At 43.5% G+C, this 15,342-nt stretch overlaps 1 protein-coding gene and 1 long non-coding RNA gene across 2 annotated transcripts; one reads left to right on the top strand and one right to left on the bottom strand.

Moving 5' to 3' along the window:
- Positions 1-205: 205 nt before the first annotated feature.
- Positions 206-2,662, top strand: LOC120053739. Its single transcript, XR_005477535.1, has 2 exons — positions 206-460; positions 492-2,662. It is a non-coding gene; the product is annotated as an uncharacterized LOC120053739 (long non-coding RNA).
- A 5,684-nt stretch (positions 2,663-8,346) lies between these two features.
- kcnn1b (potassium intermediate/small conductance calcium-activated channel, subfamily N, member 1b) lies at positions 8,347-13,676 on the bottom strand. The gene is made up of 8 exons (XM_039001419.1): positions 13,272-13,676; positions 13,070-13,165; positions 12,539-12,957; positions 11,861-12,002; positions 10,598-10,708; positions 9,354-9,481; positions 9,155-9,224; positions 8,347-9,068 (listed from the first exon to the last, which is right to left on the bottom strand). The coding sequence occupies exons 1-8, from the start codon at positions 13,674-13,676 to the stop codon at positions 8,787-8,789; spliced, it is 1,653 nt and encodes a 550-aa protein (XP_038857347.1). The 3' UTR covers positions 8,347-8,786.
- Positions 13,677-15,342: the final 1,666 nt, after the last annotated feature.

Raw genomic sequence — 15,342 nt, 5'->3', positions numbered from 1 at the left:
TTTTCACCTGTGCTAATATAATTGCAAAAGGGTTTTCTAATGATCAATTAGCCTTTTAAAATGATAAACTTGGATTAGCTAACACAACGTGCCATTGGAACACAGGACTGATAATGGGCTTCTGTACGCCTATGTAGATATTCCATTTTAAAAATCTGCCGTTTCCAGCTCCAATAGTCATTTACAACATTATCAATGTCTACAATGTATTTCTGATCAATTTTATGTTATTTTAATGGACAAAAAATGTGCTTTTCTTTCAAAACAAGGACAAACAGTTTTTGAACGGTAGTGTATATTGTTCCTGATATTTGGAGTGTTGGTAATATGACACAGGTGATTTTGGAGCGTTGGTAATATGACACAGGTGACTTTGGAGCGTTGGTAATATGACACAGGTGACTTTGGAGCGTTGGTAATATGACACAGGTGACTTTGGAGCGTTGGTAATATGACACAGGTGACTTTGGAGTGTTGGTAATATGACACAGGTGTATAAAGAATGCACAGTAGAGAGCACATTCTCCAGGAATATCCAGCAATATTGGTCATTGACAATATATGACCAGGAACAAGAGTACATCCTCCTGTGACAATGAACCTGTTTCTGCAAACCAACTCTAGATTGAATCCATGACAGTTCTGCTTTTAGTAAAGGTAGATTTACTCAATGTTTCTGAAGAATGATTTACATTGGTGTTGGTATTTAATTATGTTGAGGGGATCTTTCCTAAATATCTGTACAAGATGCAGATTTTTATTTTCAGAACAAAATGTTCAATTTTACATTTAGTTATTTAAATTAAAAATGTTATTTTTGTTGAATGATTATAGAGTAAAAAACATTTTAAATGGTTGTAAACAAGTCATGTTTCCAGAAAGTTCAAAAAAGCCCACCTCCAAATCAGACTGGAACATTATGGACTTTTTAATGTTAATAATACAAAGAAAATTGGACTAGCTGTATTTTTTTTAATGTACATTTACAGTATGTGTTTTTAGATGTCCCTTCAAAAACATTGTTTAGAGCTGTAGTGGTGCTTTCTACTCTCGGTACTGTTTTGTCACAATCAGTTGTTTGTACACTTTTTTGTTGTAATGTTTGGATTTCGTTCCAGTGTTTTGTCACTATCAATGTTATGGAACAAGCGATGCTATGTTTTTATCTTCCTGAATCAGACATGAGTCCATTGGGCATTTCTATAATTATTTAAGTCAATGATGTGGAGGTGCAATTGTCTGATACTACTATGGCCCTCAAACTAAACTTTGGACCTCGAAGCCAGTTACCCTTTTTTTATTATTATAATTTTTTTCTCTAATCAGGGACTGATTTTAGGTTTGTGCAATTAATTATCAGGTAGAATAGAACCAGTAGGCGCCGGACCTCGTAGGGAAGGGGTGTCAAACTCAGTCTGTGGAGGGCCTAGTGTCTGCAGGTTTTTGTTTTTTTCCATTCAATTAAGGCCTAGACAACCAGGTGATGGGGAGTTTTATTAGTTAGTGACCTTAATTCATAAATCGAGTACAAGGGAGGAGCGAAAACAATTAAGACCTAGGCAACCAGGTGAGGGAAGTTCCCAACTAATCAATAACTTTAATTTAGCAATCAAGTACAAGGAAGGAGTGAAAATATGCACTCAGCCCTCCATGAACACTCAGCCCTCCATGAACACTCAGCCCTCCATGAACACTCAGCCCTCCATGAACACTCAGCCCTCCATGAAATTCGTTTTGACGCCTGTGCTCTACGACCAATATCTAGTCGTGAGAAATATCTTCTCAGTACTTTGTAAACGGTTACCATGAATCTAATGATTCTATTAATATATTGGCACCTCAGCTCGACAAACACTGTTTCTGGGCAGAAATATTCTGACCTTTTAGCTCAATGTTCGTTTTCACTAGCACCTGTCACCTAAAACGTGTAAACCATGCTTTGAGTTTTATATACGCTGTGTTTTTTGTAAAATCTCAATGTTACAGGCTGAAGAATGTGCATTGCTGTGGATATTGCAACTGGTATTGTCTCTCTCGTCTAGAAGGGATAATTTTGCTGCTAGGGGAATGATTCAGATTAACCTTAATGCTTCAACTTTCAATCAATAATGATAACCCTAAAACCTGCAAATAGTTATTATGCTTCCTCATTTTCCCCTCCACTTACAAAGAATCGGCTCAATCAAAGTGATTAAGTGTATGCTGAAATTCTTTCTTTTTTTTTGTTAAGGTACATTATACCACCTGTTGACATCTCTAATCACCTGCTTTTTATTTAAGTGTTTGAAACAAACCATTAAGAGGCATTTAGAACATATCAGACACTGAGTCTGTTGAACTTCCAGTGGAATTGTTTCCTCAGGGAAATGTGTATTTGTAACGAATCAAGAAATATAATGAAGTTAATTACCTAACTGAATTAAAAACAATCCTGTTGGTAAACATTTTATTACAGTTCTATTGTATGTAGATTGCTTGTTGTGCTACCAAATCCAATCTCCCAACCCCTAAGAGGCTTCTCTGGAAAAAAAAAAATAAAACTTTTGTAAACGTAGATTACTTAGCAAATTTTTGTACTTGTAATTTATTTGTATTTCTTTACTTAGGATAGTGTTTCTAATTTCTTTCGTTTTCTTTTCAATAAATGTGGTTGTCAAATAAACATCTATTTTTTGACTACTTTTTCAGGTTAAAGTATACTGAACAAAAATATAAAGTAAAGTGTTGGTCCCATGTTTCATGAGCTTAAATAAATGATCCCATACATTTTTGCAAACACACAAAAAGCTTATTTCTCTCATTGTGTTAACAAATTTGTTTACATCCCTGTTAGTGAGCATTTCTCCTACGCCAAGATAATCCATCCATCTGACAGGTGTGGCATATCAAGAAGCTGATTAAACAGCATGATCATTACACAGATGCACCTTGTGCTGGGGACAGTAAAAGGCCACACTAAAATGTGCAGTTTTGTCACACAACACAGTACCACAGATGTCGCATGCAATTGGCATGCTGACTGCAGGAATGGCCACCAGCGCTGTTACAACAGAATTGAATGTACATTTCTCTGTCGTTTTAGAGAATTTGGCAGTACGTCCCACCAGCCTCACAACCACAGACCATGTGTAGCCACGCCAGCCCAGGACCTCCAAATCCGGCTTCATCACCTGCTGGATCATCTGAGACACGTCACCCAGACAGCTGATGAAATTGTGGGTTTGCACGAAGAATTTCTGCACAAACTGTCAGAAACCGTCTCAGGGAAGCTCATCTGCGTGCTCGTCATCCTCACCAGGGTCTTGACCCGACTGCAGTTTGGCTTCGTAACCGACTTCAGTGGACAAATGGCCACTGGCATGCCGGAGAAGTGTGCTCTTCATGGATAAATCCTGGTTTCAACAGACCGCGTGTATGGCATCCTATGGACGAGCGGTTTGCTGATGTCAACATTGTGAACAGAGTGCCCTGTGGTATTGGGGTTATGGTATGGGCAGGTATAAGCTACGAACACAATTACATTTTATCGATGGCAATTTGAATGCACAGAGATACTGTGATGAGATCCTGAGGCCCATTATCGTGCCGTTCATCCGCCGCCATCACCTCATGGTTCAACATGATAATGCATGGCCCCGTGTCGCCCGGACCTGTACATAATTCCTGGAAGCTGAAAATGTCCCAGTTCTTCCATGGCCTGCATACTCACCAGACATATCACCCATTGAGCATGTTTGGGATGCTCTGGATCAACATGTACGACAGTGTGTTCCAGTTCCCGCCAATATCCAGCAACTTCGCACAGCCATTGAAGAGGAGTGGGACAAAATTCCATTGAAGAGGTCACAATCAACAGCCTGGTGAACACTATGCGGTGGTCACACCAGACTGAATGGTTTTCTGACCCATGCCCCTACTTAAAAAATAAAACATTGTGACCAACAGATGCATATCTGTATTCCCAGTCGTGAAATCCATAGATTAGTGCCTAATAAATTTATTTCCTTCTTAACTGTGTAACTCGGTGTAACCGCTGTGAAATGGCTAGCTAGTTAGCGGGTCAATCTGTGATGTCACTCGCTCTAAGACCTTGAAGTAGTTGTTTCCCTTGCTCTGCAAGGGCTGAGGATTTTGTGGAGCGATAGGTAACGATGCTTCGTGGTAGGCAGTTCAGAGGGACCCTGGTTCGAGCCCATGTTGGGGCGAGGAGAGGGACGGAAGCAACACTGTTTCATCAGAAAAATCTTTTAAATTGTTGCATTTATATTTTTGTACAGTCTAAAGCACCTTTCTCTATATGATGAACTTGTCGAGGTGCCTGTTCAAGCCATTGTCCCAGATCCATTTTGGCAATTGCTACGCATACAGACAAAACTGTCGGGGGGGAGGCCAAAGTTGGGAACCTCTTTTCAGCATAGCATGTTGCACACGATAATGTTGGCACCCAGAACCATATCTCGCATGGATTTAACATTGATAAAACAAGCGGGATTATGGTATTAATATACATTTGCATAAATTCCCTGGTGCTATATTGTCTGATTTAGTAATAAAAAGTGAATAATTTAACATATCAGGAGCTAAAAATATTTAAATGTTATCAATATTATTCATTTTAGCCTAGTTCCTGAGAACAGTAGGCTACATTATGTAGTCAAAATTCCCATAAATGTAGTCAAAAATCCCATAAAAACAGAGCAGAAATGTAGGGCTCTATTCAATCCGCATCATCGGTGACTGAAATGTAAATTTCAATGTTCCCGCTTTAGTGGAGACAGCATTCACGGTAAATGCTGCATATGTCGGCTTAATTGGAAATGACCTTTACATTTCTATCGTGGAATCTGTAACACTTCAACTTTAGGCCGGGATTCAATCCAATCACGCTTTGTTGACACAGTTCATTTCTGATTGAGAAGGCATGCTGCGTTAACATTGCCTTTTGGAGACAAAACGTGATTGGATTGAATCCCGGCCAACTTTCCTTTCCAATTTGCAAGAGGCTTAATCCAGAGATCTATATGTAATGATGAGATGCTCATGTCTGCCCTAACAATGGGAGTCTTTGTCCTAAAGGCGGGAAGGCAGGTGACAAGTTTAGGGCTGCATTTTATTCCCATATAAATGCATTGGGCTTATTCTGGACAGATTTTGACGAGAGTTAGCCCTCTCCCTTCTTCTCTTCCGAAACTACAGTATATCGCTGGAGAAAGTATCTGAGCGAATGACATGCCATACTCTTTTGGTCTAGGCAGCATCAGATACATGGTCTACACATACTGAGACAGAGGGGCGCTGTTTTACTCGCTCAGATGCTTTAACTGAGATGTGTCTTTCTGTCGGCGTGCGTCTCGGCTCTTATCAATATTTTATTTGTATGGGCAACAAGGTACGGTAGGGCAGGCCAGGCCCCCTAAAGCCCGCCCATAACGCCGGCCCTGGCACCCCCTTCCCGGGGATAATAGGTAGACCATAGTGGCGACCCGACCTGAAAAAATGAGGGAGTGGGGTGTCTCGCTTTCTTTACCGTCTCTGACGCAGTTACACCACCGGTATCATCTAAACAAAGGCAATGAAAAGCTATGCTAACACTGTTACCACTAATCTGATTGAATCCTGGCCTTAACCCATAAATCTAGGCCGGGGGAGGCGGTATTGTTTTAAGAAGGTCATACCAAGAATCATTTTGCTTTTTTAATTTGGAATTTTAAGACCCCTTGAAGTATAAAAAATATTTTGTCAAATGTTTTATTTGGGCTTACTGCTATAAGCCCATACAGACACGTTGAATAACAGATTCACTACATGAAACAACAGTCCCAAAAAATATATAAAGGAAGTTTGATCTGAAGTGTCTGTCCTATATCTGAGATATAAGATCAGGGAACACATATTTAACCCCTTATTTTTGGCAGTAAACAGTCTCCATATACACTGCTCAAAAAAATAAAGGGAACACTTAAACACAATGTAACTCCAAGTCAATCACACTTCTGTGAAATCAAACTGTCCACTTAGGAAGCAACACTGATTGACAATACATTTCACATGCTGTTGTGCAAATGGAATAGACAACAGGTGGAAATTATAGGCAATTAGCAAGACACCCCCAATAAAGGAATGGTTCTGCAGGTGGTGACCACAGACCACTTCTCAGTTCCTATGCTTCCTGGCTGATGTTTTGGTCACTTTTGAATGCTGGCGGTGCTTTCACTCTAGTGGTAGCATGAGACGGAGTCTACAACCCACACAAGTGGCTCAGGTAGTGCAGCTCATCCAGGATGGCACATCAATGCGAGCTGTGGCAAGAAGGTTTGCTGTGTCTGTCAGCGTAGTGTCCAGAGCATGGAGGCGCTACCAGGAGACAGGCCAGTACATCAGGAGACGTGGAAGAGGCCGTAGGAGGGCAACAACCCAGCAGCAAGACCGCTATCTCCGCCTTTGAGCAGGAGGAGCACTGCCAGAGCCCTGCAAAATGACCTCCAGCAGGCCACAAATGTGCATGTGTCTGCTCAAACGGTCAGAAACAGACTCCATGAGGGTGGTATGAGGGCCCGACGTCCACAGGTGGGGGTTGTGCTTACAGCCCAACACCGTGCAGGACGTTTGGCATTTGCCAGAGAACACCAAGATTGGCAAATTCGCCACTGGCGCCCTGTGCTCTTCACAGATGAAAGCAGGTTCACACTGAGCACGTGACAGACGTGACAGAGTCTGGAGACGCCGTGGAGAACGTTCTGCTGCCTGCAACATCCTCCAGCATGACCGGTTTGGTGGTGGGTCAGTCATGGTGTGGGGTGGCATTTCTTTGGGGGGCCGCACAGCCCTCCATGTGCTCGCCAGAGGTAGCCTGACTGCCATTAGGTACCGAGATGAGATCCTCAGACCCCTTGTGAGACCATATGCTGGTGCGGTTGGCCCTGGGTTCCTCCTAATGCAAGACAATGCTAGACCTCATGTGGCTGGAGTGTGTCAGCAGTTCCTGCAAGAGGAAGGCATTGATGCTATGGACCGGTCCGCCCGTTCCCCAGACCTGAATCCAATTGAGCACATCTGGGACATCATGTCTCGCTCCATCCACCAACGCCACGTTGCACCACAGACTGTCCAGGAGTTGGCGGATGCTTTAGTCCAGGTCTGGGAGGAGATGCGCCTCAGGAGACCATCCGCCACCTCATCAGGAGCATGCCCAGGCGTTGTAGGGAGGTCATACAGGCACGTGGAGGCCACACACACTACTGAGCCTCATTTTGACTTGTTTTAAGGACATTACATCAAAGTTGGATCAGCCTGTAGTGTGGTTTTCCACTTTAATTTTGAGTGTGACTCCAAATCCAGACCTCCATGGGTTGATAAATTTGATTTACATTGATAATTTTTGTGTGATTTTGTTGTCAGCACATTCAACTATGTAAAGAAAAAAGTATTTAATAAGAATATTTCATTCATTCAGATCTAGGATGTGTTATTTTAGTGTTCCCTTTATTTTTTTGAGCAGTGTATATATAGCACCAGTCAAGTTTGGACACACCTACTCATTCCAGGGTTTTTATTTGTTTTTCAACAGGACAATGACCCAACACACCTCCAGCCTGTGTAAGGGCTATTTGACCAAGAAGGAGAGTGATGGAGTGCTGCTTCAGATGACCTGGCCTTCACAATCACCTGACCTAAACCCAATTGAGATTATTTGCACTGCGGTGTGAAGGAAAAGCAGCCAACAAGTGCTGAGTATATGTGGGAACTCCGACTGTTGGAAAAGCATTCCAGGTGAAGCTAGTTGAAAGAATAAAGCTGTCATCAAGGCAAAAGGTGGCTACTTTGAAGAATATAAAATATGTTTTGATTTGTTTACATGATTCCATATGTGTTATTTCATAGTTTTGATGTTTTCACTATTATTCTACAATGTAGAAAATAGTAAAAATAAAGAAAAACCCTTGAATGAGTAGGTGTGTACAAACTGTACTTCCATTCATTATTTCAACTGGTACCGGGGGATCTTCAGACAAGTCTTGTGAGGCCTGTGGGTGTCCTAGAGCAAAATGTGTTTGTTTCCACAGAGGAGTCATATAAGTGTGTAGCCCAAACTGTTTGGACGCTACAGACAGAAGTTGGCAGAACGGCTGTATATCGACTTCAGACAAGTCCCAAGACGCTTGTAGAGAAAAACGGAGAACACCGATTTTGTGAGAAGACCAATTTTTGGGACGTCTCATGGTCTGACAAACACCGCCCTAGCTCTGTCACCTCTCACCGCAGATGCGGAATTGCCACATAGGCGGATGCGGTGGATTGAGCCGCATCCAATGCAAAAACATATCTCTAGCTTAAACGGACAGATTTTTTTATTGGGATGTTTTTACTATACTAATTAGACTTTAGGGGGTTAAAGACAATTATTAGCTAATCACACTTTAGTATGACATAGCCTATGTTTGAGATTTCCACTGATCATTTGGTGTCATTGGTGTTACAAAAGATATAACACCAATGACACCCAAATAAATTTAAAATAAAAAATAACCTAAAATTAAGTAAATTGTTTTCCAAAATGCCATGCCCAAATTCCACCGCAATTCAAGAATGACCAAGGTACACAGCCAGGAATTTGAAATTCTGAAAACCTTTAAATCGGCCACCCTGTTACTTGTTTTGGTAAACAACTGCGGGATGGTGCTGGAGAGATCTAACAGAGGCTAGAATGTCCCTGGCTAGTATCAAATACAATATTAAATAAATGCATAATTTGAGGTCACAACAGTGGAGATGGCACTGGCAGGCTGTCAGCTGTAAGGTATGGTCTGTGGTGCAGTGTCGGGGGACCGTTTGCACCTGGCGGGAACCCAATTGTCCTCGGAGCCCTTCGAGGATGTCTGAACACGGGGGGCCAAGCCATCCAGAAAGTCCCTGTGCTGCTGTGTGACGGCCTGGGAGACCAGGCTGGGCAGTGTCTCCAGACTGACTAGGATGGAGTCCAGTTTGTCGTCCAGACTACCGATCCTCCTATCCAGCTCCTTGCTGCGCCGCTGCAGATCAGACACCAGGTCGTACATCATGTTCTGAGTCTGTGGAGCAAAAACGGTGTCAAACTTTCATAATCAGTGTTTAGAAAAAAATCTATCAATTAGAGATGATGAAGGTGCTTAGTCACCTTGGCTAGATCCACAAGTGTATTAGCCTGGTCGATGAGTTTCCTCTGTTCCATTTTGACTCTGCGCAATCTAGATGAAGTGGGAGAGGGAGAGCGTTATGGAGGGAAAAGGAAAGGGTTAACTTAGGGTAACATACACCGATACACACAAATAAACTAATCTTTATTTAACAACGGTTTGAAAAGGCACACTACTTACTGGTGAATGGCTTGCAGGAATTTCCGCTGATGTTTGCGTACCCTGGCGTGATCGATCTTCTTGACTAATTTCGTGTGTTTGTAGATCAGCCATGTCTCCCTGAGTACATTGGCAGCTGTGTTTTTCACCTTTGGGAACATTCCAGAAAACAGAGACATGACAGACTGGCTGACATGGCAGACTGTCACAATGGACTGCCCTAGCAGTGGAGTCTGTCTTGCTCATAGAGATAGATAGACTCTAATGCCCAAAAACCTGTTAGCATGGGCAGTGCCATTGAGGACTTTCACCATTTTGAAGTAGGCAACTGAGTGGGGCTTCCTATGGGTTAATGGATGACTAAATAAGGTGGATAGTAACTTAAATTTAATAGAATGATTATTATTATATATTTAGACCAAAACAGACTGAAATCTCAGGCGTTCTTTTCAAACAGCTCTTACACTAAAAGGGCATTATCATTTTCACAATTTCCCAGTATTATTCCAACCTCATAGTGTGAAAATATATATAAAACACAGGAAAATCATATTGTTGCCTGCACTGGGCCTTTAAACTTGCCCTTAGAACTGAAAATAAACATGCTTTCAACATCAGACAAATACACCTTTTCAACAACATTTTGCTTATTGGGTTGCTGATTGGGGGCATTATCTTTTTTTATAATGTCTATTTATTAAAAAAAATATCAGGTATGTATCAGGTTTGGGTAGTAAATCCACGGGTCCGCCTCCCGAGTGGCGCAGTGGTCTAAGACACTGCATCGCAGTGTTGCCGCGTCACTACAGCCTGGGGTTCGATCCCAGGCTGTGACACAACCGGCCATGACTGGGAGTCCCATAGGGCGATGCACAATTGGCCCAGCGCTGTCCGGGTTAAGGGAGGGTTTGGCCGGGGGTGCTTTACTTGGCTCATCGCGCTCTAGCGACTTCTTGTGGCGGGCCGGGCGCCTGCAATCTGACTTCGGTCATCAGTTGAACAGTGTTTCCTCCGACACATTGGTGCAGCTGGCTTCTGGGTTAAGCGAGCGGGTGTTAAGAAGCGTGGCTTGGCGGGTCATGTTTTGAAGGACGCATGACGATCTTGTCGAGCCCATTGAGGAGTTGCAGCGATGAGACAAGATCGCAATTGGATATCATGAAATTGGGGAGAAAAAGGGGGTAAAATTACTCAAATAAAATAATCCACGGGTTCAGTTCAGGCACAACTTTTTATAGCCATGAAGACCTCTAATGTCCACTTACTCGTTTGTAGAGCTGAGAGTCCATCATGAAGTTGTGAACGTGCTTCTCAGCTCTAGTCAACTCTGACTTCCTGGCAACTACAGCAACCACCAGGGCAGTGCAGCCGGCCCCCTGGAGAGAAAGACACAGGCACTAATACTTTAAAGAGTCGTTATATATGATTTATTTAATATCAGAAACTGGGTGGTTTGAGCCCTGAAAGCAGATTAGCTGACAGCCATGGTATATCAGACCGTATACCATAGGTCTGACAAAATATTTATTTTTACATTTCTTTTAGTTAACAAAACTAAGGAGCTGATCGTGGACTTCAGGAAATAGCAGAGGGAGCACCCCCCCTATCTATATTGATGGGACAGCAGTGAGAAGGTGGAAAGCTTACACAACACAACACTGACAAACTGAAATGGTCCACCCACACAGACAGTGTGGTAAAGAAGGTGCAACAGCGGCTCTTCAACCTCAGGAGACTGAAGAAATTTGTTTTGGCACCTAAAACCCTCACAAACTTTTACAGATGCAAAATTGAGAGCATCCTGTCGGGCTGCATCACCCACAACCGCAGGGCTCTCCAGAGGGTGATGCGGTCCGCCCAATGCATCACCGGGGGCAAGCTACCTGCCCTCCAGGACACCTACAGCACCCGATGTCATAGGAAGGCCAAAAAGATCATCAAGGACAACAACCACCCAAGCCACTGCCTGTTCCCCCCGCTATCATCCAGAAGGCGAGGTCAGTACAGGTGCATCAAAGCTGGGACCGAGAGACTGAAAAACAGCTTCTATCTCAGACTGTTAAATTGCCATCACTAGCACATTAGAGGCTGCTGGCCTATATGCATAGACTTGAAATCACTGGCCACTGTAATAATGGAACACTCGCCACTTTAACAATGTTTACATATTTTGCATTACTCATCTCATATGTATACTGTATCCTACTCTACTGTATCTTAGTCTATGCCGCTCTGACATTGCTCGTCCAAATATTGATATATTCGTAATTCCATTCCTTTACTTTAGATTGTGTGTATTTTTAGATATTACTGCACTGTTGGAGCTAAACACGTGTATATGACATTTTTTTATTTGATTTGGATTACTTTGGAACAGACTTCCAAAATGAAAGTCAATTGATGGTGTTTTTAGTCTTTTGTCCAACAATAAAAATAAAATAAAAATAACCCTGCCCTAGAGCTAGCTCATCATGAATGTCAAAGATCTCTTTTGGCACTTGTCAATGGGGAATGTGTTGGAAACATACCATGATTCCAGTCAGCAGACACACACCCTTTCCACAGTAAGTGTGAGGGACCATGTCTCCATAACCAATGGAGAGAAAGGTGACAGAGATGAGCCACATGGCCCCAAGGAAGTTACTGGTCACTTCCTGTGTGTCATGATATCTGGAGGAACAAGAAACATACCTGTTGTAATAAACACATCTTCTCACTGGGCAAAAACTGGTTGAATCAATGTTGCTTCCATCTCATTTCCCCCCCCCCCAAAAAACTCTGTGTGATGACGTAAAATAAACATGGAAAACTGATTGGACTTGCAAAAAGTCACTGATGTAATGGAATTTTGTCTTTTTTCCAACCAACTTTAACCGAAATCCAATGACAGGGTGAAGTTTTTAGTTGTTGATTTCATGATGAATTCCTGCTTAATTGATAACAACCAAATGTCAATCCAAACTAGACATTGAATTGATGTCTGTGCTCAGTGGTTTTTTCCTACAGTGTATTAACATCTTATATAATTAAACATAAAGAAATGTATGAACTATATCAAGCAGAGAGGCAAAGTAGAGCCATAATCAAACTTAAGGCTGTAATCTCTCATGATCTCAAATACGAATCTTCTTCAGTGTGAAATGTACTGGGTACGAATGATGCAGTGCTGGTGGAACAGCCTACTGTGTTGGGGGCGGGGCCTGTACCTCTCACAGACACGCACTGTCCATGACGCAATGATCCAACAGGAGACACTGAAGACCAGCAGCACGGTGCCGGGGCAGATGGTCATGAGAGTCTTCATGACGAAGCGCGTGTTGAAGTTGATCTTGTTGATTGCGCCGATGCTGCGCGACGAGGCGTCTGTGAAGAGCTTGCTGTGCAGCAGCATGACGCGACTGATCAGGTAGAGCCTGAGGAACATGGGGATGGAGAGGACGATGTCCACGTCGGCATCAGTTACTGAGGGCATGTAGGTGAAGGCCAGCCGGGCCGTCCAGGTGAAGACATACTGGCCCGGGATGGGGTGGATGGCACAGACCAGCAGCTCCAGCAGAACTAGGAAGATCCGCTCATACGTCATGGCAATCCTCCAGTCATCAGCTGCATTATCCACCATGAAGAGCTGTGTGTGTAGGTGAAAGGAGAGTAGGGCGAACAAGGGGATTTATTCAATGGGGAAATAAGAGCAAGGGGGAAAACTATAGTATTATTGTAGAGATGGGGATGCATATCACCTGTATTTCCCGTGCATGGTACATCACGATTAGTCCGAGCAATATAGCAGTTGAGAGGCTGATAAGGCATTTCAGAGAGAATGAGTATGAGGATTCCTGCAGAGAAGACAGACAATTAAGATATCTTTTGAATCAGTCTTGTCTTACCAATGCTAGCTTACATTATTTGAGGTCAATCCACTACAATAGAGACATTTCTTACCTTCGTGTAAACCCCCCAGGACAATTCCGTCTCCATCACCATGATGACGATCCCAAGCATCCCAAAGATCAAGGCATAGTCGCTCAACTGTTTGCGCTTTCCAAAGAGTGCCCTACGCTGGCTTAATCTATAGCCAATGTCCTTGGTCCTCTTCTGTGGCGTGTCTCTTCCTCCTTCGCTGTTGGCCTTACTGTTGTTCTCGCTGAAGCCTTTCGAGAACACCTCCTCCAAGACAGACCTTTGGAGTGTCTGATGGGGCTCTTGTCTCTCTGAGTCCAGCTCTGAAAGGTTTGGCGGCGAAGCTCCAAGGCTGCTCAGGGGTCTCCCAACATCCCCACTGTATTTAGCGCTGGTCACAACTGTGTCAGGAAGGAGTGGGCTACTGCTCTTGGACAGGGAAGGCATCGATCCAACATAGCCAACCTTTTTGGTATGAGGATGTACCTGCTGCTCTCTTTGTCGTTGCCTTTTCCCCACTAGATTATGGTTCTCAGGCCACCGATGGCAACTGGAAGAGGAGTGAACACTGCTTTTGTTGCTAGTAGCCACGGATGAATTCCTCACTCGTGGGCTGCTGCTGCTGCTGGATGGGTAAAGAGAAAACTGATGGCATTTTAGGGTGCTAAAATGGTCACAACAATGCTCCCATTCAGAGTCTTGATGTAGATGCTGGTGTAAGGAATGTTGTTGGCTCCCACAATGTACTCCACCCTCATTCGCACAGCAGCTAGGTAAACCATTCCTTAACATCCATTGGTGTTGCGTTTCTATGGGAGGTTGCTGCTGGTTCTGAGGTTGAGACAAAACCAAGAGCTGCCTAACTTCACTTAACTCATTGCCATTCATAGGTATATTGAGCGAAGGTTCTGGTTTTTCAGTAGTCAATACTGGTGGTAGATTATGCTCTTTAAGCTTGAAATGATTATGGGTCTGCTGCCATTGACTATACTCCTTCAGCCAGTCTTTTCCTCTGCATCGGGATTTGAAATTGTCCTGCTGGCGATCGATGGTCTCTGTTGAGGGATCCGCTTGATTTGGTTTCTGCCTGAAAAACTGGGATGACGATGAGGCCAGGGTGTTCTGAGGATAGGAGTGAGTATACTGCAGAGAAGGAGGAGTTCCCTTCTTAGAAAATGTGGAGAGGCAGTCCTTCAGGAAGCCCTGCTTTGATCGTGGCTGGAAACCTGCCACCCCTGAACCATGTTTTGTACTAGGAGAATAGCAAACAGAGCCACAGTCGTCATCAGGACGTTCCACCGTGGTCCCATGCCACTCGGCCATGAGTGGGCTTCCGCACTGCAGTTCAAGAGTACCACCCACCTGGCTACAAAAGCGGAGGAGATCTTGATTGCTCAGATGTGAAAGTGTAGTTTTTAATGGTGGAGATTTCCTTGGTGGAGCGACTCCATTCGGAGTAGCCAGTGGCAGAGAAGTGGAAGGGGACATGCTGTTAGTGCTCTGCTCTGGTACTAACGTTTGGTGGTGGAGGGCAGTTCCAGAGTAGCAATCCTGCATGACCTCAGGGGCTTTGTCTGGTAGGGACTGCCCTCTTGAGTTGCAGTGATCGGGGTCTCGGTCATTGCAAGCGTCTCCTGTTGAATCAAGCCGACGTGTTGCATTGGTGGGTTTGACTAGAACCAGCCTCATAATTAATGTATGATGATGATGGTTTATTTAATTTCATGTGTATTATGGCAGCTAAAAGCTAAATTGCAGTAATACATACAAGGAACCACATTTCAATTAATAAAATGTGATTCAAGAAAATGTAAAAGTCAGGGAGTTGATGCAAGAATGGAAGTAGAACGATCCAAACGGTGGTGGGAGGGGGGAGCCTCTTGGTTACAGCGAGGAAAGTCAGTGGTCATATCAGAGTCAGTCAGAGTCAGGTCCGGAACCTTTAGCACACCTCATTGTCCTCAGCCTCTCCTTATGGACTCCATAGCTAGCTGGCTAACTACTCCTCTACACTACTAATGTGTAGCACCCAGTTGGATGATGCCCCAGATCCGCTGGAAGCTTAACTTAATGGCTCCTGTACGTTTTGAAAATGTTATTCATATTTAGTTGT

The sequence above is a fragment of the Salvelinus namaycush genome, chromosome 9 (assembly GCF_016432855.1).
Source record: "Salvelinus namaycush isolate Seneca chromosome 9, SaNama_1.0, whole genome shotgun sequence".
Taxonomy (NCBI): Eukaryota; Metazoa; Chordata; class Actinopteri; order Salmoniformes; family Salmonidae; genus Salvelinus; species Salvelinus namaycush.
This window is presented reverse-complemented; position numbering and strand designations above follow the sequence as displayed.

Coding starts and splice junctions, on each gene's coding strand:
- kcnn1b (XM_039001419.1), bottom strand. CDS start 13,676: ATGCCTTCCCTGTCCAAGAGCAGTAGCCCACTCCTTCCTGACACAGTT. Junction 12,958..13,069: donor ACCATGCACGGGAAATACAG/GTGATATGCATC, acceptor CTACACACACAG/CTCTTCATGGTGGATAATGC. Junction 9,069..9,154: donor CACTTGTGGATCTAGCCAAG/GTGACTAAGCAC, acceptor TTTGCTCCACAG/ACTCAGAACATGATGTACGA.